At 31.0% G+C, this 25939-nt stretch overlaps 1 protein-coding gene across 9 annotated transcripts; it reads left to right on the forward strand.

Moving 5' to 3' along the window:
* tweek (transmembrane protein KIAA1109 homolog tweek) lies at positions 1–25661 on the forward strand. 9 transcript variants are annotated; one of them, XM_033334869.2, is made up of 50 exons: positions 1–143; positions 829–1139; positions 1227–1370; positions 1459–1778; positions 1853–4128; positions 4190–4476; positions 4546–4849; positions 4928–5251; positions 5712–6084; positions 6155–6658; positions 6738–6996; positions 7075–7422; positions 7499–7575; positions 7646–7982; positions 8057–8235; positions 8313–8538; positions 8610–8998; positions 9075–9236; positions 9310–9435; positions 10412–10550; positions 11261–11503; positions 11953–12209; positions 12475–12778; positions 12865–13260; positions 13337–13846; positions 13930–14345; positions 14427–14868; positions 14946–15193; positions 15261–15955; positions 16035–16195; positions 16269–16477; positions 16685–16914; positions 17010–17228; positions 17312–17383; positions 17455–17610; positions 17684–17863; positions 17942–18143; positions 18264–18646; positions 18714–19123; positions 19207–19536; positions 19606–19914; positions 20002–20194; positions 20283–20512; positions 20596–20880; positions 20961–21149; positions 21240–21446; positions 21640–21663; positions 22316–22446; positions 22533–22729; positions 22801–25661. In XM_033334869.2, exons 2-50 carry the CDS (start codon positions 887–889, stop codon positions 23018–23020), a joined length of 15075 nt encoding a protein of 5024 aa, XP_033190760.2. In that variant the 5' UTR covers positions 1–143; positions 829–886; the 3' UTR covers positions 23021–25661. The 9 variants fall into 9 exon arrangements, with proteins under 9 accessions (XP_033190760.2, XP_076478095.1, XP_076478094.1 ...); XM_076621980.1 differs by having other exon boundaries at positions 16269–16465; XM_076621979.1 differs by having other exon boundaries at positions 7075–7410.
* Positions 25662–25939: the final 278 nt, after the last annotated feature.

Below are 25939 nucleotides of genomic sequence, written 5' to 3' on the forward strand. Positions count from 1 at the left end.
AACTGGTTATGTATGGTTATGTGTGTCGCTGTCTATCGATGACAGTTTTGTGACATCTATTAAAACTGATGTACCGATAAACACAAAACCATGAGTGACACAACAAAAATTGAGTGTAATTCTTATATAATTATCGAATAAAGGTAAATTAGTTGAATAAATTAATTTGTCCTGGTATTTATTCATAAAGTACTTTTTAAAATATGTAGTTTGTATTATATATATATATACATATATATATATACACACACATATATACATGCATACATACATACATACACATACAATAGATATTTTGCTTTCATTGATAAGTAGATAATCATTTAAATAACCCGAAGTATCAATAAATGTATAACAAAGTACATATTTTATCTTTTACCTTTTGTGATAGTCACTATTTTATGTTGATAACAAATCTTTAAACCTTATTTCTTTTATTACTCATTATTCTTTATTACTCATTAGTAGATAATATTTTGTTAACTGCTAACAGTATCATATGTAAGGAGCAGGTATTAAATATAGTGAAATAATATGTTTACAGAGATTACTGAATAAATTATTAAATTTTTTTTAATTAGTCAGTTGATTAGGTTATGTTTACAAATTTTTTTTTTAAGTTTTTGATTCCAATTATGTACATAATAACTTTTGAATATATATAAAAATTGAACAACATTATAATGAAAGAAATTAATATGAAAGTAGTAAGTTATGATAAATTATAGATTATATTTTCGAAATTCCAAGCAAAGCATTTTAAGTATATTAAACAGAAATATTTGTATTTTCACTATTTCTATAAATATGTTTGTTTTATGGTTTCAGTGATTAATTACAAAATGACTAATATTTCTTGATTCTGTAACAAAGAAACAATATCACCATGGAGGAGAATGAACTGTATAATGTTACAGTTCCATCTTTCTCTGGAATTGAACCAGCCTTTTGGAACTATTCTGATCATGTCATCCTTGATGACCTTAAGATGGATAGCAGTTTTATATATTTACTTTGTTCATTAGTATCTGCTATTTCATGGATTATTTATATAGCTTACTATAATAGCAGAGTCATTGGTTATATATTAACAAAATTATTAAATCGATTTGTTATTAGGGATGGATATGTTAAAGTAGGTAAGTCCCTAAAAAATACTAAGAATAATTTATTTTATATTAATATACATACCATTATAAATTGTGATATGTACTGTTTATTTTTAGGCTCTTTCACTTTAAGTGCACTAAGTGGAAAAATAATGTTTCGAGATATAGTTTATATCACAACAGACTATAGTATCAGAGTACAGGATGGATGGCTTATATTTCGATGGTGGCGGAGTTATGTTCCCAAAGATGTATCTGAAGGTATTTTATATAGAAACAATTATATTATGTTTGATTGAAATTATAACATATAAATTTGTGTTAAAGTTTTTAATAAATTTTCTTCTAGATCTTTCACATTCTGATACACGACTTTCTGTTATGTTAAATGGCTTTGAATTGCATGTTTATAATCGCTGTCAGCTATATGCACAATTAGAAAAAACATTTGGTCTTACACCACAAATGTTTCCTGATGAGGAAAATCACAATGTTAATAGTGATGATCATGATGCAGAATCATTTAGTAATACTACTCATGAAACACGTCAACAAATAAATGCAATGGATGTTTCACGTCACGTTGATAATATTAGGAAAAAAGAAGCTCATGTTATAGCTCGAACATGGAGAGATTTAATACCTGTTATTAAATTAGATGTTTGCACAGTTAGTACATAAATTAATTGATATTTTTCAATATATCTCCGGTTGCTGTTATTTAAAGTGTTCTGTTATTTTAGGGCAGATTGGTATTTGGTAATCGGTTAATACCAACAACCTTATCAATAACTGTGGAAGAAGCGCATTTTGTATATTCTACGAAACCGGCAGCATCTCGATACGATCATTTCATGCATTTTACAAAATGTAAAGCAGAGAATTTCAAAGTTATTTTAGCACCTAGTCCAAAGTATACAGGAATGGTAGATGATCCACCTAGATATATGGGTGAAGGGTTTGTTATATTAAGTTCAAACAACATAGAAGTTTATTACTACATGGATGAACCTGGATTTGTTCCTGAACAGCCACAAATGATTCAATTAGTAAATGGAGACATGGTTGAAGCTATGCCACCAATCTGGGGCATTGATATTAAATGTGGAAAGGGCACTGATTTCAGTTATGGACCGTGGGCTGATAGACAAAGAGAACATTTATTTAAATTCTTTTTCCCTAATGATTACCAACCATTGAAAGTTACAAAAACCCCTGTTACTGGAGAGAAAAGACAAGTTCAATCATTTGATATAAGATTATCAACATTAAATGAAGCTACAATTGATATACTTTTTAGTAAAAACAGGGAAACAAATGCAGTTCATATAAATGTAGGACCTGGATCATATCTGGAGATCACTATGCCATGGATAGTTTTGCAAGATGGATATACTACGAAAATAACAGGTCAACTGTTACACTTGGAAGCCACTACAAGTTTGCAATATCGAAGTTTAGTTGAAAGCGAAACGCTAGAGTTTGGTGTTAAGTGTCATTACCCAATAAAGTGGAACGATCATCAAGAATGGATGTTAAATTTAACTGGATGTAAAGCCACAGCTAACTTAGTTTATTCGCACAAAGAATTTTTTCAAGATATGATTAATGATTGGGCCAGTAAAGCCAGACCTGACATTTTACATTTTGTACCTTATACGTGGAAGTTCAATTTATTGTTAAAAGAATTTGAAATAATTACATTATGTAATGAATATAATTGGATTGATTGTTCATCACAGAATCAAGAAAATGCGCACATTGCTTTTTGTGGGGAATTTTTTGAACTATCATTTGATCTTCCATTTGTGGATTATTTGCCCATTACAATACCTTTGCGTTTCTGGATTCAAGGTGAAAGTGTTGATCTTTCGTTTTATCTACCTGAAGTCAATACAAGTCGTACAATTTTGTTAGCTTTGAATAAAAATGCAAAGATTATGACACGTGATGGATCACATATATATTTGTCAGAATTGAACAAAAACAAAAAGTGGAGAAATGTTTGTCAGAAAGGAGCAGGCTGGGTTGACTGTTGGTCTGTACCAATTGTGGCATTAAGTATCAATTATACATATCATCCATGTCCACCATTGGGACCTACGCCACAAGCAAATATAACAACACCAGAGAAAGAAGAAATTCTTTTATCTCCAATGAGAATTCCTAGATGCAGGAAATCACCAGGTCTTCATTGGACAAGAAACGGTAATCAGAAATTTGATCCACAGTCTATAGCTCCTGATAAAGTTAGTTTAGATCTTGAGATTGGCCCATCTATATTAATTTTATATGGATCGCTTTTAAAAAATTTTATGCACTTAAAAGAAAACTTGTTTGGCGATTATCAAACGTTTACCGATATGCAACAGAGTCGAACAAATCCTACATCGATAAGTACAGAAAGAAGTAAAGACAGAGATGTGCAAAATAGTAGTGTTGAATCTGTAGAAGATGAGGATGCAAAATCAAAACCATTTGATCCAAGAGATTATCGACCATTAGAAGTAACTGTTGGAATTACTATGCATGATATTCAAGCTCATTTAGTGAAAAATTGTGGAGAAAATGATCCTCCTTGTCCAGTTATACTTTTGGAACGATTTGGATTTGAAATGAAAAAGAAATATAAGGAAACAGAGCTTCAGCTGCTCCTATCGCCAGCGATCGCATTAGTCACTGATAACGTCGTTCGTTCGAATAAAGAACGTCATTTAAATCAGGGACATTTAATGTTAAGTGCATTGCAGGTTAGGGGGCATGCAATGTTCAGTAACGAAGGAAGAAGTTTAGATCAAGAGACTTTGGAGTATGCATGGTTAATCGAAGTGCAATTAGGAAAATTGACTGGGAAAATGAGTTCACCCCAACTGCATCATCTTATTATATCTTTGGAAACATTTTTATTAATGGTAAAAAATAATGAAAACAGTTTACGTCCTCCAGATCTACCACATCATTGCCATCATGGTATTCCACCTTTACAATGTCCTGATAGTGATGTTGACAAACATTACAGGTATGCAATAATTTTTAATGCTTGTAGACTTAAAGACAATAATATTATAATATTGTTACAGATGTCCTAGTTCAGAAGATATAAAATATAGAATGACTAGAGTAGCAGTAGATGCAATTGATTTATATTTTCAAGAAGTAGGAACTACTATCCATACCTGGATATCTCCAATTCGCATGTCAACCTGTAATCTTCATGGTCAACAAGTAAAATCTGGGGTAACTGGTGTTTTACCAAGAATATTAATAAGACAATTTGTATCAGCTGCTGATCATTTTGCAAATACAAGTAATACCAACACAGCTGGTAGTGGCAGATCACATAATAATGCAAGCAGTCGTATGTCAGGTATGACAAATATATGTAACTTTAGAAATACAAAGTTAAAGATAATGCTATTTGTTTTATATATCTTAGGTGATGGATCTGACATTTGGTTAGAAGTAGGATCTGTAGCTTTAGGACCAGTAATCTTAGAAGCTGCTATTTCACTTCCAACTCCTGAACATAATTTACATTTAATACAAAATAAATATTTAAAACTACATGATGAGGCCACAAAACGTTTGTGGTTTTTATGGCCTCGAGAAAGTGGCGTGAAAGCAACAAGATGTGGTTGTATAGGCGGCTGCGCATTTTTTGGAAATAATCGAAATGGGTTAAGATTTTTTAAACCAAGCTACCATGATTTTCAAGATGGAATAAATGTTGCTGCATACAGGTACAAATCTATTAATTACTCTAGTAATTATTAACTTATCGGCGAACTACTTGTTACTTTTTTCATATATTATCGTAGAATTAACGAATCCGGAAAAGAAAAAGGATTTGGACAATCTATATTGCACAACGGTCAACTGGTGTTCCATACATCACCTTATAATTTACAAGATGTATCTTTACAAGATTATCCTGTTACTGGAGTAAAAATAACTGCCACGCAGGATGGATCACAAACCTCGAGAAAGGGTGTCGAACGACCAAGGTCTGTGACAGATCATAATAAAGATTCCGGTATCGAAGAAACTAGTAGTACAAAATTAATTACTGCATCAGCAAGTCCATTCGCATGCAGTGGGGAACGGAAACTACTGGGCAGAAGATTTTCGTATACATCGATTCGGTAATCTTTGGAATAGCTTTGAAGCAGCTTTTTAATAATTTGATTAATTTCTTTAAATATTGCATGATTGCACAAATACGCTAAATTTTGAATTTACAATATGCTCATTTATATTTAGAATAACTATAAAAATAATAAAAATTCAAATAAAAATTTTGCGTAATAATAAACAAAAATATAAAAATTATATATCATTTATGCTGCTATTTGTTAATGTAATTTTTTAATGTATCTTATGTTTCAGTGGGTTCTGTCTCCATGAAAATTTTCTGCTTCGTGCAAGCTTATCTTTTTAACATAGAAAATATCTTATTTTTTAATATTTATTTCTAATATGCTATATTTAATAATATAATAATAAAAATAAATATAAAAATTGCTACCAAATTTCACAGATTAGACATTTAATTTTTATTTTATTATATATTAATAAATTTTAACTTTTAACTTTTTATTGCAGTGGAAGCAGTGTAAAAGATGTTCCATATTCTAGATTAGTTGACGCGAGTCCTGTTGTACAGCTACCGCAAAAATTAGATTCAGATTCAAAATTGCATACAGAACGCAGCAAATCAATCTTAAGTGTTCCTGAAATCGAAACTGCTCCAAAAAGTAGTGTGTCTGATTCTAAATTAGCGGTTGACTATTTCAATGCATCAGATGTAGAACCATTTGAATCAAATAGTCCACAATCACTACCAGTAGTATCTACAGAAATAAATTTCTCTGAATCGATGCAAACAAGCATAAAAACTGTTGATAGTATCAACATTTCTGATTCTCGCCACTCATTATATGTAAAATCAGAGTCTGAAGAAAAATTAAAACAAGAAGTGAGATTAATAAATTAATATAATTAAATAATATTTTTAATTATATTTTAAATCTTCTATATGTTTACAGGTTCAACGGACAATATCTATGTCTTCAGAAAATCATTCAGAAGCTTTTTATTCTGCTGATGAGGACACAAGTCACGGTTTGAGCGGAAGTCGCACATCAAGTTTACGTCAATCTATTGTTGGATCTGGCTCAGTATTAAATCGTAATGATAGCATGAAAAAAAAGTTTTCATCAGACTTGTCTATTGTAGAAAGTTCAACAAATGTGAATGTTACCGTATCGGAAAAAGCACATACTTTAGAGAGAGCAAAACCACAGGCAATAAGTACGAAACGTAGTCCTAGAGTAAATCGAAATACTAGCTTTCAAAACGAAACTGATTCAAACAGTGGAAATGGTGGATTACGTGATTCATCCGATAGCCATTCTGTTTCTTCTACTAGTTTCATATCAGCTGTATCTTCGCAAGAAGATGTTACTCTTGTTAATTTACATATGCAAGTAAATAAGCCAATTGTTGATTCTCCACTTCTCATGTCAAGCTACGTTAGCCATTTAACTCAGGTAGTTTGAAACTTGTGAATTTTAAATTTTCAATGTGTCTGAGAGATGCAATTTATATGGGATATACAATCAATTTTAGATACGTTGTTCAAATTGGAGTCAATCATCAATACCAGCAGGAAGTGCTGCATTTACTACACCACTTTTTCAACGTACTGAAGATGGTAGGCTAGTTTATGTTGGTGGCAGATATGTACCGAAATTTGAAACTGTTGCTGAAGGATTTACTTCGCTAAAAATGATCACAAGATCTGATGGTTCACCTGTAGCCAACTCATCTAATAAAACTCCTACACATCCATACCTTTGGGATAATACAACTATTAATCATATGGAAGGTAATAAACAGTAGCTTTATGTTATTAATTACCTTAAAGACATATATGTATACCTGAAGATTGTATTGTTATATTAAGGAGAAGGAGATCATACAACTCATAACAAGGAAGAATTATTAACTGTGCAACATGAAAATGGATCACGAACAACGGTTATCGTAAAATTTAAGGGAGATGTAGATATCATGTTAAGTCCTATGATACTCGAATCGTTACAACGTTTCATTGATGCTATTATACCAACATTAGCTACTTTACACCCACTAACTATTCTAAACCATCTTCATCATGAATGCATTGGAAAGGTTGAAGATGCTAATATTTTAAAACAAGACCAAAGTTTATCTTATTGGAGTCAAGTACAAACTAGTTCAAAACGATCCACTGCTGAAAGAAATATAAAAAATGGTCAAGGTGATGATAAACGTTAGTTTTATTACATTCAGTTCCTTTTGTAATGCATAAATGTGTATTTGTTAACATTCATACTGTTTAATAACAGGTAAAATTGCATTGCAAACAAACGTATATGAAGAAAGTATTATGACACAAGTACAGGGCAGTATTATTTTACCAAAGGTGATTAATAATTTACAATATATAATTTTTCTATGAAATATTTTATGCGTATATTAATGTCTAATTTTAGATGAGCATAACTTTGTTGCAAGCCTCGGTTGTTGAAGAAATTATATCTTTTTCTGCTCTTGAAAACATTCGTGATTTAACATGTGTATCGTTATTCGCCATCTGTTTTGATGATGTGACAGCAAGATTCTATATTGGAAAACAAGCCCGAGAAGTAGTTCAAACATTTCATAAACCAGTTGTATTGCCGAATCAAAAGAAAGTTAACAAAATTAGCAAGGCATTTTTACCTGGGCATCAAACTGCTGCTGTGGTTGCAGATATTGGAAGTGGTGAAACAGTATACATAGAAACCTCTGAGAAACAGCAAGAAGAAATTGTAGTTACACTAAATATAGGTAAATTACGTAACATATTACTGTAATAATTGTAAACTATCGTATAACATTAATTTAAATAATTGATATAATAGGGAAAGCTCATTCACAATTACGCAGACTTAGAAATGAATCTTCAATATTAAAAGATGCTGTTATAACAGCAATTCCTGCTCATTATTCAAGAGTGTTATTCACATGTACTAGAATAACTTCTCCACTAAAGTGTGTTGATTATTATTTACATCAATTTACAGATGACAAAGAGAAAAGTGTATGTTTTTTATCTTTTCTAATTTATTCTTAGTACTATATATTGTCTAAAACTCATCAGAAGTGTATTTATTCCAGAAACAATTTGGATCTCCACAAGCAACAGAAGAATTTACCCTCGGTAGCGGGGAAGATAGATTGGGTTTTATAATGTTTGAATGTGGTTTAGAAGGTGTCAAATTGAAAGTAGTAAAAAGATCTCAATTTGAAAAAGGAGAAAACGGAAACGATAGTAAAAAGGTCGATGCCGAAATATTTTATACAGATAGTGTAAAGAGTCAAGAAGAATTAGACAATGCAGCTGGTATATTCAGTTTTGTAAATTAAATGATTCTTAATAAATATTATATATCTACATTATTTATTATATTACAGCTTCTACTGCACCTATAGGTGATCCAGAAACAGCTTCGACAAACTTGCATAATGGAGCACAAATAAATACTAGTGCAACATGTGCTAGTCTCGCCTCAAAAGCAGGAAATGGAAATACTGTTTCTTGTATTATAGAATTAAAAACGGTATGGTTTAATTTTGCAGCACCACCCCGTACACCCATAACAAGAAAAATTGATTATACTCGATTAGATTGGAATCTATTAAGTACTGCATCACCTGCTATAAATGCTTGGATGAATCCTAGCAATAAGTTTGCAATTCGAATTGTACATATGTTTAGAACTATGTATCGAAGATCAACTGCTATAGTTGCTTGTCTCATGGCAGAAGCATTAGATGTTCAAGCGACACACATGCCCACTAAAGTATGTATTTATTTATGTGTTGTATGTTTAACTAAATTTATTATATTTAGCAAAATTGTTATTATTTGTTTTATAGAGTCGTTACGGAAGATTAACCCCATTAGCAAAAACACTACAAGAAGATCCATCTTGTCAATTATGTACAATTTTACAAAATTATGTTTTATTAAATGAATTAAAAAGCATTGAAGCTAACTTAAAGGAGTCAGATTTACCTTTATTATCAACACTTCGACAAGTAAGTTATATTATAAATATACTTTAATCTTTTTTAAGCTATTTCATATATGCATTCATCTATATATTATTAGGGAGTTATAGTATTGAGCAGACAATGGAAGAATGTTCTCTATACTCCACTATTATTGGAACATAATTACAAAACCAAACATGTTAAACCATTGAATGTCACATTTGCAGTCTCAGACCCAGATGAGGTATGGATATTATTTGTTTTTATACTTAAATGTCTTTATTAAAAATTAAATTAGAATGGGAATGGAATTTCATATAACTTTGTTCCTTTTATATTTCTTACATTAATATTTTTCCTCAAACAATTATTAACATTTTACTTTTCTAATATGTAATATTTCTTATTTATCCTTTATTAGGCAATAATTTTAAAATATAATTGTTCTTATATTAATAGCATTATAGTACATCAAAAAGGAAGCTTTCTATTTCATTCAGAAGTTCATAATATATTTTATAGGGAACATAATTTGGTAGAGAATTTTTTTTTTCAGCAAATAAACACGGATGTACAGGATGATGATTGCAATGTAAAATTCAGTAAGAATTTTCAAAATATATTCAAAGAAGTAGCTCTAACACAATATCTTTGCAAACTATTTTTATATAAAAATCTACTTTCACTTTAATAAATTTATACTTACATGCTTTGTCTAATAACTATTAACTCTATTTTAATGTAATATAATGTGCTAATGTAATATAATGTACTTTGCAATGATGCATATGTGTTTATTAACAGAACTTATATATGTATGCCATGGACATATGTATTTTACTTAATTTATATTGTGTTTAAATAAGATAATGTTCATTTTGTCTTGTAAGTAAAAATTAGTAGTATTTGGCAGTATGAATCTTAAGTGGTGGAGGTTTCTTCAGGGCTTATGCAATATTTAACTGAAAATATTATATATATGTAAAAATTATGTTATAATTTTAAGACTTCCTGTGAAATTCAAAACTTCTGAAACCAAAATCTTCTGAAAACTATTCTCACAATTCTTTATCCATTAACTATTTTATATTTTGATTTATTGGAAATTAAAACTTTGATATTTATTTCATTTATCATTGATTATGATCAAATAAAGTATTTTGACTTTCATTATTGAAGATATTAAATAAACATTTTGGACTTGACTTATTCATGTACAGGAAAATTTGCTGACTGATGGTGAGGGTAGCGCAGGAGAAGTTGATGATCAGGAAGTCACAGATGAATGTGCTATGTTAATTCACACAGACCATATGCACAAGCATACACATGCCAAGACTGGACAAGATAAAAGTACAGGTACTATAAGTTAAATTAAAACAAGGTTCTAATCATATAATCTATGAAGATAATTGGTATAGTAGCTTTTTATTGATATAACTTTATTAGATTATTTGATATTTTGCAAAACTTCAATTTAATACACCTGCAGCTTTTAGCATCTGCTTTAAATAATAATTTTAATAATTGCTTAATATCTTAATCTGCATTCTCATATAGACACATTATAGTATGTGTCTTTAGCATTAGTGATTGTGAAGTATTCACACAACAGCATTAATCTTCTATTAAAAACTTGTATGATATTTACATATTAATTATGTATACATGTATAATATGTATAACATGTGCTTGCTTATACTACTTTTGTCCAATTTTCTCTCTTCATTAATATTATTATCAAAATTCTTAATTTACATGTAGGACAAGTTATTTATTTTATAATTGTTATTTAGATATTTAATATCAAAAAACTCTTGAAATCAAATATTTATCAAATTTTTAAGTATACTGGTCCTTATTAGTCTTTGCATATAAGACATTTTTCCTACTTAAGTTTTAATTACAGTCTTTAGAATACTATTTGTAGAAACTGAAGTACCAAATACATTCTGTAATAAATATAGCACTATATATATTAAAGTTACAATATGCTTCTTCAAACATATATTAACAGTATAGTCATCAGCTTTCTAAACAAAAATCATGGCTTGATATGGAATGACCAGGTATTTGTGGTGATGGTTTGACGGTTCCTGTAAGTTCTCCTCGGGGAAAAGATACAACCCCCATAGCAACACCGGATCCAGGCCCAGATTCACTAACCTCCCCTTCTCCACCAGTAGTTCGTCTAAAGAAAGGAAAATCACTTCAACCCACGCAAATGCCTGCTAGTACACGAGCGAGTATTGTTTTTCCATTGCTTGCAAGTGGTGGGTTATTCAATCAAACTCGGGAACCAAATAATATAAGTAAGTGCAAGACGATTAAATGATTATGTACAAACAGTCTATACATTAGTATGATATAAGTAAATTGGAAGTTTATTGATGAAAGGTTTACCTGGACAAAGAAAGTAAAAGATTAAAATGGTTGAAATGAATATTCTAGTGAATAGACTGTTTTGTTTGCAATAAATATATATCATTAATTTTCTTTGTAGTTTGTATCGCCTTGCTCTTCAACTTTAACACTATATGACTAGCACTATCATATCATATCAGTTTGTTTGTTTCTCACGTGTATTGCTTTTTACTTCATTGTAGCGCTTATCAAGTATCTATCTTATATTTGTTTCTGTTTATCTAACTCTGAATTTCTATTCCTCTAACAGTATTTTGTGCTTTACTTTCTCAGTTAGTGTGTTGTACTTTTTTAATAGCATAAAAATAATGTATATACAAGTAGAGTTTTACATTAGGTTATGGCACATTGCGAGAAGAGAAGACACCACAAATTCACATTTCCCATTCTCATCAATTGGGTTCTAATCCAAGTATCTATTCTGGAGGTGGACATGGTAGTCAACATAGTACTGGAAGCTTAGATCAAGTTACATCTCCTACAAGTCATCATTCCAATAAACCTTTAAATACTGGTGAAGATCTGTATAGCTGGATGGCTAAACAACAAGAATTTATAAAGGATAATGATAAAAACAATTTAAAAGGAAATTGGGTAAGCAAAATCTCCTATTACACATAAAAGGTTCAAGAAAAGATATTTATAATACAATACATTTTCATTACTCCTATCATCTCAGGTCTTTCGTGCAGAGCAAAAGTCTTTAAAGGTACTTCAAGTTTATTGTAGAATTGAATGTATTGCCTTTAACAAGCTCTATTTTATATATTACTATATGAATTATTTTAAGAATTTTTATTCTATTTTTAGGGTATACTTGCTTGTTTCTTTATTTAATATAATGATTATATGTTTTCAGGATTCTAAGATCAATACAATGACAACAGATGACACAGAAGATTCTGATGTTCAAAGTGGTACTCTTCTTTATCCTATGAAAGATTCACTTAGACTTTTAGATGCACATTTAATTTTTGAACCACTTCTATCTTCCTTATCTGTTATGCCACAACAAATGTTATCTGCCATTGGGTCAGGAAATATAAACAATGTATCTTCCTTAGACTCATTAGGATCAAATTTATCTCTAGTAGGGAATATGGAAACTATGCGTATTGACATAGTTGTCAGTGAATTTGGAAAAGTAACAGATAAAAGAAAGGGTATGTAAAAAAGAATATTTGCTTGAGAATCAATTTCAAATATTGTTCAAAATGGGAATGATCGCGAATTTAAACCAATGTATTAGGTAATAAGTACCAAACAAAGAAAGGAAATTCGAAATTTCATTTGGATATACCACCAGAGACACCAGCATTTTTGTGCGAAAAAATCGGCATTGATATTGATGTTAAGAAAATGGCTGATATGGCGGTAGATGATATGATTCAGAAGCAAACTGTATTATATATATCTCGGGGCCAATTGAAGAAACATACAAGTACAGTTGTGAACTTTAGTTTAAATATACGATACATTAGTCAACAAGTAAACATGCCTCTTCTCAGATTATTGCATCAAATTAGTAATATGTATCAAAATGTTAAAGAAACACAAATGGAACTAAAAGAACAACAACCAGAAAGTAAACGAAACAATAATTTAATTGTTAATGATACAGCAGTAAAAAATGGATCATCTTCAAGTAAATATTATTTTGTTTATTTTTTATTAACTACATGCTTAAATATGAATGTAACATATTCTTATTTTTTTAACAGCATCTGATTTACAAGAGCAACTTTTGTTAGAAGGTAAAAAGATAGATGTTCCATTACTTCGTAATAGTTTTGAACCCAATCTTTCGAAAATTATATCACCTGGTGCGAGTATTCGATCTCGACCGCAAAGTTTTGCTCAAAAACTACGTAGTACAGGAAAAAGTGTAAAAGGATACATTAATTTGAGCGAAGGAGTAATAACTCCCAATTTTGGAGCGAGTCCAAGTGGATCTGGTTTAGACAAATTTTGTGTACTTCCCGATAAATGTAAAGATACAACACATTTAACGCCACGATGCTGGAAAACGATCTACTATTTGTTGGATTTATATGCTACTCGACCAGAGACTAAGACTATTACACATCGTTTTTCCATACCAGCGGACGCTTCAGAACATTATAAAAGTGGTCGAAAATATGAATTATTAAATGAAACAAAAGATGCAGATATTGAGAAAGGACTGAATGCTGAAAATAGTTCAACACCTGTGCCACTTCCACGAGAATTAAGTTAATACTAATTTAATTTATTTAATACTTATCTTAAAACTAAATTTTATTATTAATTGTATGTACATAACAATATATTATAGATATTGTTACGGGAGAACGGACAAGATTAGTTATTTTTGGAGTTGCTCGAATACACAGGACCAGATTATTAGCTACTCTCAGTGGATTGAAACTTGAAGCAGAAATAACGAGTCTTCATGCAAGTTTTACATGCCGCAAGAAATCAAGGCCTGCCAGCTTAGAATGTAGCTTGACTGGTCAAATTGGTAGAACAATGATTGTTTTACTAGAAGGTGTTGCACCTAATCAACAAACGGTTGTTAGAGTAACTGTGGGCAAATCACAAGCTTTGTATTCGAGTATTAGCAGACGACAAAAAGATAAGAATAGTGGATTACTGACTGTCGGCGCTGTCAACATAGATATTCCACAACATCCAGTAGCTTTACATGGTATGATGACCAGAGGTAGTAAACAATTATCATCGACTTTACAAGTAAATATATAATTTCCTCTTTTATAGTGATAATAATGGTAATTAAATTCGTTATAATCCTAAATAATAAAAAATGTTCAGGAACTTAGGGTAACAAGAACATCCTCAAGAATGTCCAGAGGTCAACAACAGGACGAGGTGGATACTGGAGTACCTGGTAGTCCACATCATTATGCGCCAGCACCATCAGTTGATTTAGAAAAACCACAAGTTGTATCTAGTTTGTTAGAACCAATCGTAATGCAATTTCACATAATATTTCAAAGTTTGAGTATAACAGCAGCGCTGTTACCATCTCTACAAGCACAATATAAAATGGATCAGGTAACTAGTTCTGGTATAACTGGTAGTAAAGCTAAGTTCACGATAGATCTGCCTCACCATACCTTGAGTTTTACGACGAAACTTCAAGTGACAGAAGCAAATTTACCTTCCGAAGCTAGCATTGAACTTCCCAAAGTACATGTATCTGCAGAATATATTCAAGATGGTAACAGTAACATGAATGATAGTAAATTAGCTGGTTAGTAATCTAATATTTTACAGATTTGTGTAATACATTTTATGATACAGATATATTGAATTTCTTGTAATTTGTAGATGGTGTTGTATTAAGACAAGGCAGCTATCTTAGTGCAACGGCAGATATCGGTGTTTTTGAACATTCATTGACTACAGATCTCCTTAATCATTTAGTATTCGTACAAAAAGTGTTCATGAAAGAAGTAAATGAAGTTGTACAAAAAGTTTATGGTGGAGAGAAACCAGTTCCTTTGTGGTTAGAAGATGAAGAGCCAAGTAATGCGACTGTAAAAAGGATATTATTTACTTTAATTATTCGCATTAAGGTCAGTGTTATATTAATATCAATAATTTGAAATTTGTAATATTTAATATTCTTCGTATTATATATAGAGGATACAATTGACGGCAACAACCCCAACGAATTCGGCAGTTCGACTGGAAACTGGAGCTGTTGAACTTCAATTATCTAATAGAGTACAAAATGTTTCTGGTGCTACACAACCAAATCCATACATGAAGCTATTTGGAAAAGCACAAGTTGACATTAATTTAAGTCTTGGACAATTATTAAAAAATGTTTTATTTGAAGAAGCAGAACCAGAATTTCAGCAATTTGCCTTTTTTAATACCAGAGTAGGATTAAGAAACGCTTTTCAAGAAGAAACGGCACAAGGTGAAGATAAGGAAGTAGTATTAATTACGCTAAAGCGTCCATTAATATATATTCAGCCAATGGCTATTGATAAGGCTATACTTGTTTGGCTAAATTATAAAAACGCGTACGAATATTGGAACGAGAAGAGAGCTAACTTAAATAAAGAGGTTTTGACCGCCACACAGCAAGTATTTGAAAAAGTTCCATTTGGTCAAATAACGAGTCAATTAAGTGCTCCTCATTTGGGGACATTGTTTTTGCAATTGACTGTAGATGATATGGGTATTTGTTTACCACTTAATCCCTTGCCACCCACTTGGGGTATGAACAGGGGACTGTATGATGGCGAATCAAGGGGTGCTGTAGTAGTGACATTAGAAAATACAAGCATATCAGCATGCAGCAGTGGTAGCTTAGTTAGTAAAGCAAGGTATAATATTATTATTAATTATTCAATTCTTAATAAACGTTATGAACGAATTGATTATGAATACATTATCATTTTACAGATTTATGGGTTTGTGCTTAAGATTTGCTGATGATTTTGAAACTTCCCTGGATGATTGGAAACCAGATGTAACTGATAGTAGTATAATGAATTTATGTATGGTATCTGAAGGCACTTATGAAGTATGTAGTAGAACAATTGCACAAAAACAAGATAAGTCTGGTAATAAGAATAAAACTTTATTTGTTGTTTGTTCTTTTGTTGGGAATGGATAATGCAATGTAATTATTTTCAGATAATGCCAAGTGGATCTTAAATGTACAATGGCAAATGGAAGGTGTCGATATTCATCTAGATGTTAATGTAGGACAACAACTGTCAGCACTTGGACATACACTAACAATGTTGACTGGTTCTGAAGAAGATGATATTCATGTACCTGCAGATTATGATAGCGATGATGCAGATCAGCCAGATAATAGTACTAGCCAGGTTAAGAAAAAAGTATGGTTTAATTATATTTATTTCATCCTATAGTACTTTTTTTCGGTCCTTTTATTGGGTAATGTATTAGAAATTAGATATTAATTATTAAGACTATTTTCACAGAATACATGATTTTTTTATTTTCTTATATCCATAAATTTTTTTTATTTAAAGCTTCATAATGGTATGTGTATTGTTCATTAATCGAATTTTGTATGTTTGTAGGAGAGTATACTTATGAAGAAATCTAAAAATTGGACAGACAGTCTACCAGCGTTTGTTTTTGATCCTACGCTTGATGCAAAGAAGAGATCAAAATTAATAGAAAAAGAGATGAATGAACAGGCAAAAATTATAAACGATCTACGGTCACTGGGTGCTTCTCACGGAACAATAGAACAAGAAATGAAGCGTCTACATGAGTTGGAAGCTATGGTTTTTAAAGATTTTAGAAGGTATAAACTTGTGAAACGCATTTTAGATTGCTATGAAATATAATGCAGTACATTACTAAGTACGTAAAAATAAAATTTCTATATAAATTTTATAGAGATATGATCCAGAAGTTAAGGAGACAGTCGGTTAAAGCTTCAGGAATAAAAGGAAAATTAGGATTGGGTGGAAAACCGAATACGTATCGATCGCGTTCGTTTATTGTACCTTCACCAACACTCGAAAATCAGCTCGAAAGTCCTGAAGATATGAATCTAGAAGTCAATTCAGCAAATTCCGCTAGTTATGAAAGTAGTCCTAGAAGCGGTCCAAGCCGGTATCGTATATTTTCACTTATAAAAGCTATATTTTATCTTTGTTTTCGCAAAATTTTATGTGGTGATATATATTAATTTAAAGATCTGCCTCCCTTCGTGTAAGAGGACTAGGCGGACCACGTGTTACTTTTAGTGACACACATACAATGGGCAGGTATGTTTATCAAATAATTCTAATATATTTATTTTTAAAATAACCATTTTTAAAATAATGATGTTATGTAGACAATCATCGCTTCCGAGTGCTGGTTCTGAGTTAAGTTTGCCAGAAGGAGAATTAGAGTGGCCAGAAACTATTGAAATAGACGGAGAACGAGTTGAATTAAGAAAAAAAAGCAGAGATATTAGTTACACATCGAGTTATGATAGCATGGAAGGAAAGTATGTATGAGCATGTGATATAGATAAGATATGAATACAATATATTATGTTTTCTAAGTTTTAATTTTCATAGCGCACCACTACTTGATTCGTTTGGAAAAGAACAATCCTCATCAACTTCGTCACCGTACATAACACCTCAGAAAACTCAAGAACCTAATATAGACTTTGAACTTGATGTAAAAGTTCTAATTAATAGTGGCAAATGTGTACTCCACACAAAAGATCCAGGAAAAGAAGATGAAATTAAAATGTATATATATTTATTAACTAATTTAATGTTTATTGCGCGTGTTTTATGCATTTGATATAAATGAATATCTTTTTACAGTATGAGTCGAATGAAGAAGGAGCGATCGTGTTCTGGAGGTACATTTGAATTTCAACCAAGCAGTCCTAGTAGTAGTAGGAAACATTTAAGTAGCAAAGAAAAATCATCCACTGCAAGTACATCTCGACTACGATATTTACAACACACGAATGTACCTTTAGTAGATTTAACAATTTTTCATATTCCTGGCTTAGATGTAAAGGTAAAAATATGTTGTTGCATATATATAAGATGTTAAAGGTACATATATGTACACATATGTACACGTGTTTTTGTATTTACATGTTCTAAATTAATTTTTTTTAAATTAATTTCATTACAGGTACATTATGAATCTAAAACACTTCCAGAAGAATCTGTGTCTCCCCGTGTATCATCAGACAATAGCTTGCTTAATCCTTCATCAGTAACTGCGTTTAGAAAGTCTAGTACTAAGAAGGCTAGTTTATTTGCTTGGATGACTCTTCAAAGTATACCAGAAGAAACTATAATAAGTCCACATATCCTTGAATTTTTGGAACAAACGTTAGAACCGATTCCAAGTAAAACCCATTTTCATAGCAATGCACAAACAAATACAGTATTTCCATTGGAAAATGCGGAGAGCACATCTTGGGCTGCTACTGCAGCAAACAGCAATTACGTTTATGCGAGTTTCCCTGTCGATGTGATAGTATATTTTCATATGCAACCTTCTACATTTAGGTAATTTTCAAATAATTTTATTAGTTTATTTATAATTATTAGTCATTATAATTTTTCATCATTTCAGATTCTCTTGTTTACCGGTTTCTCGGGTGGAATGTATTTTGCAATTGCCGTCCCTTGATATAGTGTTTTCGTCCAAGCGAGCAGAAGAAGAGCTCATAGAGTTTCGAGAGTACAAATCTCCAAGTACACAACCTACTGGTAAAGAAGCTGGTTCAGCGATTGGTGGATTATCAGTTACTGGATGTCTTGCTGATTTTTCTGTTTATATTTTTCATCCTTATGGTGGTGGGAAGAAAACTGGGTTAAAAGAAGCACAATGGTCACCTTTATCGGATAGCGAAAGAAAAGATTCTTTAAGTATTAATGTCGCATTTGTAAAATTTCATATGTCAAGAAGTCGTAAATTAAATTTTCAAAGTGAACAATTGAAGAAGATGTCAGATACTAGTCGTGCAGTTATTCGGTTTTCTAGTATGTATCATTTCTTCTTATATCCAAATGTTATTTAACACATGCCAAAGGGATTAATGAAATATTTCTACATAATTTTTCAGCAATTGTTGACATTGGATCTGCTTCGTTTAAATATGATATGCGAAGATTAAGTGAAATATTGGCTTTCCCAAAAGCGTGGTATAGACGTAGTATAGTACGTCGATTATTTTTAGGAGATTTAAGTTCAGGTACAGCATATTCTGAGGGTGACGGTAGTCCTTCTCTGAATCAAGAAGAGGCAGTTATGGGTAGCTCTTTATTAAAACACTATGATCGACACGGTACTGATGTACTATCAAAAAGTGCTCCAGAACGAAGTCCAACTTTGAATAGGGATAAATTAAGATTGAGCTTAGAAAGTGATATACCGAAACATGCACGATTGAAAGGTACTTTATAAAATGTTTAACAATCATTTCTAATAATTTTTAATACCAATATACATATGTTAATACTAGATATCGGTAGAGGATGGAGTTTTACTTCTGATAAACAAACGTCAGAGCTTAAATTAAGAGAATCTGCATGGGAAACATTAGTACTATTTGCCATAAATTTCACACGTTTGAATGTTCACATGAACATGGGTAATGTCATGGGCAATGTTACATGGATGACAAAGGATTTTAGATCTGATGGAAGACTGTCTATAGGTAGCACTGGACATAAGAATTTATATATAGGCATTGGATTAGGAGGTTCTAGTTTGGATGCAAAGGGTGGTATTGTTGGTGGTGTCATTGAATTGAGTGAAATTGATACATACAGTATGTTATTGATATTCAAATTTATACTAAAAAATATATTAGTTTTACTAATTTAATTGTATTACTTATGTATGTATATACTTGTAGTACACATACGAGAAGAACCTGGTATAGAACCTGATCATACTGTAGGTTTAAAACTGTTTGCATTAGAATTGCGATTGGATTATATGGGAACAAGTGTATTGATGTCTAGAGTATCTTCACTGGATGTTACATTAAGGGATGAATGGAAAATTAATCGCAACAATAATGGAGATGCCTTTATGCCAACGAGAAGGTTATTTTATATCTATATTTTTATAATTACTAGTTAATAATTAAACAGATCTTTATATAATCTTTTATTTAAATATCACTCCTAACAGACCTGCGGTAATTTTTATGCATGGAGACTTGGGTTGGGATCAATTGCAGATTATGATTAGTAAATCTACAACAGCAGATCTATTAAAAATGTATTATAAATTAGATGAGTTTTTCAGTCAACAATTTAAAAGTAGTAAACGAGTGTTTAGTTCCTTACAACCAAGACATCAAAGAGTAAATAATAGTAGCTTTAGAAAAAGAACTCAAAGAAGGAAAATTACTAATGAAGGTAAATCTACATATTTAATATAGTTGAGCTATGTGTATTTCAAATCAATATAATGGAATTATTTCTAAATTCATATACTACAGGTCCATGGAACACAAATCAAACAACTACAGTGACGGATGCTCGTCATCACAGACATTGGCAAGGTGTATTAGCCCAAGTAGCTGGTCTGCAGTTAGGTAGTTTAAGCTTTTCTTTACCACCAACAGGAACTGTACTTGGAGGAACAATGGAACTTCATGGCTGCAACATTAGTTTAGCGTGTTTCCATGGAATTAATTTCAAAAGTAAAAGTTGGGCACTATTCTCACTAAAAGAACCATGTATTAGTTTCACTACTGAAGCTCAAGAAATTCCAAGCGTTGAATGTAAGAAATATCTTATATAAGTATAACTGACTAAAATTTGTGTTTTGTTCAAAATGGTTTAATAATGATATTTTTGACAGCCCCAAATACACGTGATGTTCATGTTGTGCAAACATTGACCATCAGCTTAGGCCAACAACAAGAACAACATGCAAGACACCACTCTATGGCTACTGTTTGCAGATTCAGTCGTAGTGTATTATTCCCACCACAATTTAAATCATTGCAAGAATGGTTTCATTATGCGTTTGCTAGTAGTGAAATAGATGGTACGCTATAAATGTATTGAAAATAAATTAATTTTAATAGTAGTAGAATATAAATGAAAGTGCCTTAATGTCTGTCACTTTAATGTACAGCTGTAGATCGGTTTCCGTGTGTTGAAAGAGAACGAACAGACAGTACATCTGATAGTAGTAATATAACTCGTGGGAGAAGTACATCAACAACTTCTGGAAAATTACAAGAACATTCTCATGGAAGAGAAGTTATATTTGCTCTACCATCATTGCAGTTACATCTAAAAACGGAACATCTGCAAACCGCAAAAACTCCAGTTGTTGTCGGTACGTAACATCTCTATTTACTGTTATCCAACTTAAGTCAAAATATTTAAGAATTCTAATGATATAACAAAATATGTGTCTGATGACACATGTTTAATATATAATACTATTGTATTTATAAATATGAAAGCTGCAGTAGGAACTTTTTCTCTTTAAATTATGTGTTGCAACTGTTTCCTTTGTATATTTTTAGGAGCACCTAAACATATATTATATAGTAAGTATAAAAAGAGAATTGATTTATATAAAACTTGGTAAGAAGCATTCTTAATTTGGAATTAATAACATGGGTTGATTTGTACACTATGCCAGGTTATTAAATGCTTTATTAACATATAGAGTACTATATTAAAAATTATTTTGCATGAAATGTTCAATAAGTGCTAAAGACTAGACTTAAATTTTTGTAATTGCTAATCTATATGATCAAATTCATATTAAGTATGCATGATCCGCACAAAATAAAATTATTAATGCGGTATTAATGTTTAAATATACATTTCTTACAATAATGAAGTTGTAGTATATAGTTTTTATTAATATAAAAGGATAAGACTAATGCCGTCCAATATTATAACAGGTTATAATTCTATAAACATCTTCATTGTGAAATATTATATTTCAGTATTATATTAGAAAAGCATAAAGGTTACAATCATGTAATGTAGTATAGAATTCATTACATAAATTAGATGAATCTGTAATTGACGAATTTGTATTGACACATAGATACGTAGTTTTTGGACTATTTAAAAAGTTATATGTATATCATCATGGAAGTATTAATCCATATTCTAAAATGCAATGTTAAAATTAGTACAAGATGAATATTCTATAAAATTTATTATATAAAAATCGCTTTTTAACAGGTGAAAAACCACTAGTTGAATGTAGTTTCATAACGGAATTTGAGGACCACATTTTTGTTACGGTAGACGCAGAGGCCTTTTTCTTCCTTCATGATTTAATTACTTCATATGTAAAAGAAAAAGAGAAAGTGGTAAATATATCTTATATCTTTTCGAAGCAATTACATGTTATGAAAATGTATTTTCTCAATCGTATTTGTTGTGTAACCATTTATAGAATATGGGTGCACGAGCGCACAGTCCAGATCCTCAAGAAAAGAAAGGCGGAACTTCAAACACTGGCAGTACTTCCGCTACAACAACGATTACTTCCGAAGACGAGAAGAAACGTAAGCAATTTGATCCAGCAGAAATGTTCATAAAAGATTGGCGATCGTACAGGTGTAAAACGTGGCATGTTGAACCAACTGTAAGGTAATGATGACATTTGTCATTATTTTACTATTAAGTTATGTGTGATGTAATCTTTATTCTTGATACCAAAGGTTACTTTCGTGGGCTGGTAAAAGCATTGAGCCTTATGGAATAGATTACATTTTGCAAAAGTTAGGATTTTCTCATGCTCGTACAACGATACCAAAATGGATTCAACGAGGTTTTATGGATCCTTTAGACAAATTACTGGCCATTCTAATGTTAAGGATGGTTTTAGCCGTTCGAGAAGAATCGTCGGAAGAGCAAAAAGAACATAAACGAGAAAAATAATTAACACAAATAGAAAGTGGAATCGTACAATAATCGTCCAACATAATAATGTCCGCAATTTTTTTGCGCAAATTGGTAGGCGGTAATATCAATAAAATCACTGTTTCTTTATATTGTATAAAGTGAACGTTGAATAATATAAATTTGCTAATAAAAGGATAAACTATAGTGATCAGATCAGATCAGTTCAGTGTAGGAATCGGAAAAAACTCTTACTCGTGAAATTGATATTTTGAGAGTGCATGATTAAAAGGACATTTGTAAGAAGTGTGTTAATAATGTGCAACATGTAATCAAGCAATTGTATATTAAGATATATAGATAAAGGTTTATCATCATCGATATTTCGTTCGAACGTGTTAAATATTGCACAGAACGCCAAGGGCACAGCAACGAGCGTTAGGAAACATATGTGTATTAACAGCGTTCAACAACGCTTCGTTATATTTTCATAAAGTCATACAAAAGAATTTTTGTTCGAGGAAATGGAAATTTGTCGCAAAAGCCGTTCGCAATCGCAATCTATATATATCATCGTATCGATATGCGTTTCGAGTACGACGTTTATAGTATATCGGAAGTATTTAACGAGTTTTCAGCTTTAGAATTTTATAAATTACGTATTATGTGTAGATATTAGCGTTTTAAGCAGACTTACGAGCCTAGATGAAAACTGAAACGATTGTACGTGTTAGAAATATCGAAATCTATGCATGGAAGCAGAATGCTTTCCTAGCTTGAAACTTTGCAGCTTTATTAGCACGTACTACTTTCAAAAGAATTGTCTTTCTACAAACTGCTCACGGGATTACGCTTAGATTCTTGAAATTATTTTTTTGTAGTTATAATCTGTATTCTCTTTTCCTGTTCTCCTTTCTTTTGAATAGGAGGGGAGGATGTTAAAACTTATATATAGTTAATCGATACCAGTCGCGGCATTTTTGCTCATTTTTCAGGATAATTTACGTGAATCCTATGCATAACGATAATTTATCTTTTAACGTACGGCGGAATAAGGTCTTTGTTTAATTCTACAATCTACGAACCGCTTTTGTGCATATTAAACTATTACTGTAATGTAATGTAATATATTTTTGTGTATACATCGCCCGACTTTTTTCGTATAAGTACATATTGATATATACATATATACATATTGATGCCAACTTGTAATTGCAATGTGCACTTTAAAACGATAAAATAACAAAAGTGGTACATATTAGACTTAAGTTGTTACTATAGGATAATGGATTTCAATGTATACATATACTGTATTTTAAATGAAATGTAAAAATCGGTTAGAAATGTAACGTAGAGGGTATGCAAAGAACAAACAATCGCTGTATCGTCGTTCAAGCGTCTTTTTTCATTCGAGAGCGTGTACACGTTATAGACCCACCGATGTAATCACAAAGATTAGTTTCTTCGGTTCAGTCTTCCTAGAGCACTATTTAATTTTAAGTGCAAATTACCGCAATTCAATCACTTGCAATAATTAAGTTGATCAGCCGAATTTTTCTATACATAAAATTAAATGCATATTTAGCATATGTCGATATATTTCTATGAAATGTGGAAGAAAGCAAAACGTTTTTCCTAAATTGCAAATAGTGATTCTGAGCTTGTTATTGTTCGCGACCGCTGATATCGCAATAATACCTATTTACTACAGAAAATTTGTCGTAAAACATATGTATATGTATATTATGTACGTATTGAATTCGTATCGTAATATATGTATAACTTTATATGCAAGTTCCGGCAATGACGTAATTCTATTGAAAGTATTAACTTCTTATATTGATACTATAAGACTTTGACATTTACAATGTTAATAGAAACTTTCTACATAGTTAATAGATTTAAGTAAGATTATCGTGTATATTTGCACCTGAAATATTATATAGTTGAATTGACTTAATTAAAAAAATGTTCAAGTAACGGAAAATATGTTCCTTTAAATGTAATATATAGAAAAAAATTTAGCAAATGTAATAATCTCTTTAGTTAATCCAACGTATCGAACGTTGCTCGTTAATTGATTTAAAAAATATAAATTTTCACCGGAACTTGTATCGCGTGCGTGTATATTTGCTCACAGTTACGACTTTTTCGCGCGTGACATTCTCTATTTAATAAAAAAGATATATATACATATATGTATAAAGACTTCGTAGATCCAGCCAGTACAAGAATAGTGGATTTTACATTACAACACTAGTATTATTTACGAAAACAGATGGTGTATTTGTATAAATATTTTTTATTTATTTCCATACTCGAATGATAAAAATTTGCTTCGAGTAAAGGATATCGAAAGTTACAAAGCAACTGAATCAACAGTTAATTTTTCAGTGTACTAAAAATGTTTCCGTTCATTAGCCAAATGTGTCAGCGCGTAAAATAATGTATCTATAGATGTGAAATTGGTACATGTCCAAGTTAGAAGAAATATATTAATGTGCCTGAGATACGATATGTTTAACATCTCTCCCCGTAGCATTTATGGCGTATAGTCTTTGTTCATTTCGACGTATAATTGCTTTTACTGAATTGTCAACTGTTGTTCTACTTTCTTTGTACATTTGTTATTCTATTTGAACAAATCAATAAAAATATTAAAAAAAAAAAAAAAAAGAAACTATCGCTATACGTACATGGATTAAAGTTATCGAATTTGCAGTTCCTCGATCATGGGAGTATTTCAATTATTTCCTTTACTTGAAACTTACATTTGTTAATTTATTCTTTTTAATTATACATCGTCCGTTTCTCTCTACTTCTTTTAGCTTTACGGACCTTTCAATTTTTTATGCGCATCTAAGTAAAATAGAATAAAACATGCTCTCAACGGATTAAGAAGTCATTAGAGACTATTTAGTCGCAATATATCCTTTGATGTTATAAATATTCCATATC

This window comes from Bombus vancouverensis, chromosome 10 (genome assembly GCF_051014615.1).
Source record: "Bombus vancouverensis nearcticus chromosome 10, iyBomVanc1_principal, whole genome shotgun sequence".
NCBI classification, from domain to species: Eukaryota; Metazoa; Arthropoda; class Insecta; order Hymenoptera; family Apidae; genus Bombus; species Bombus vancouverensis.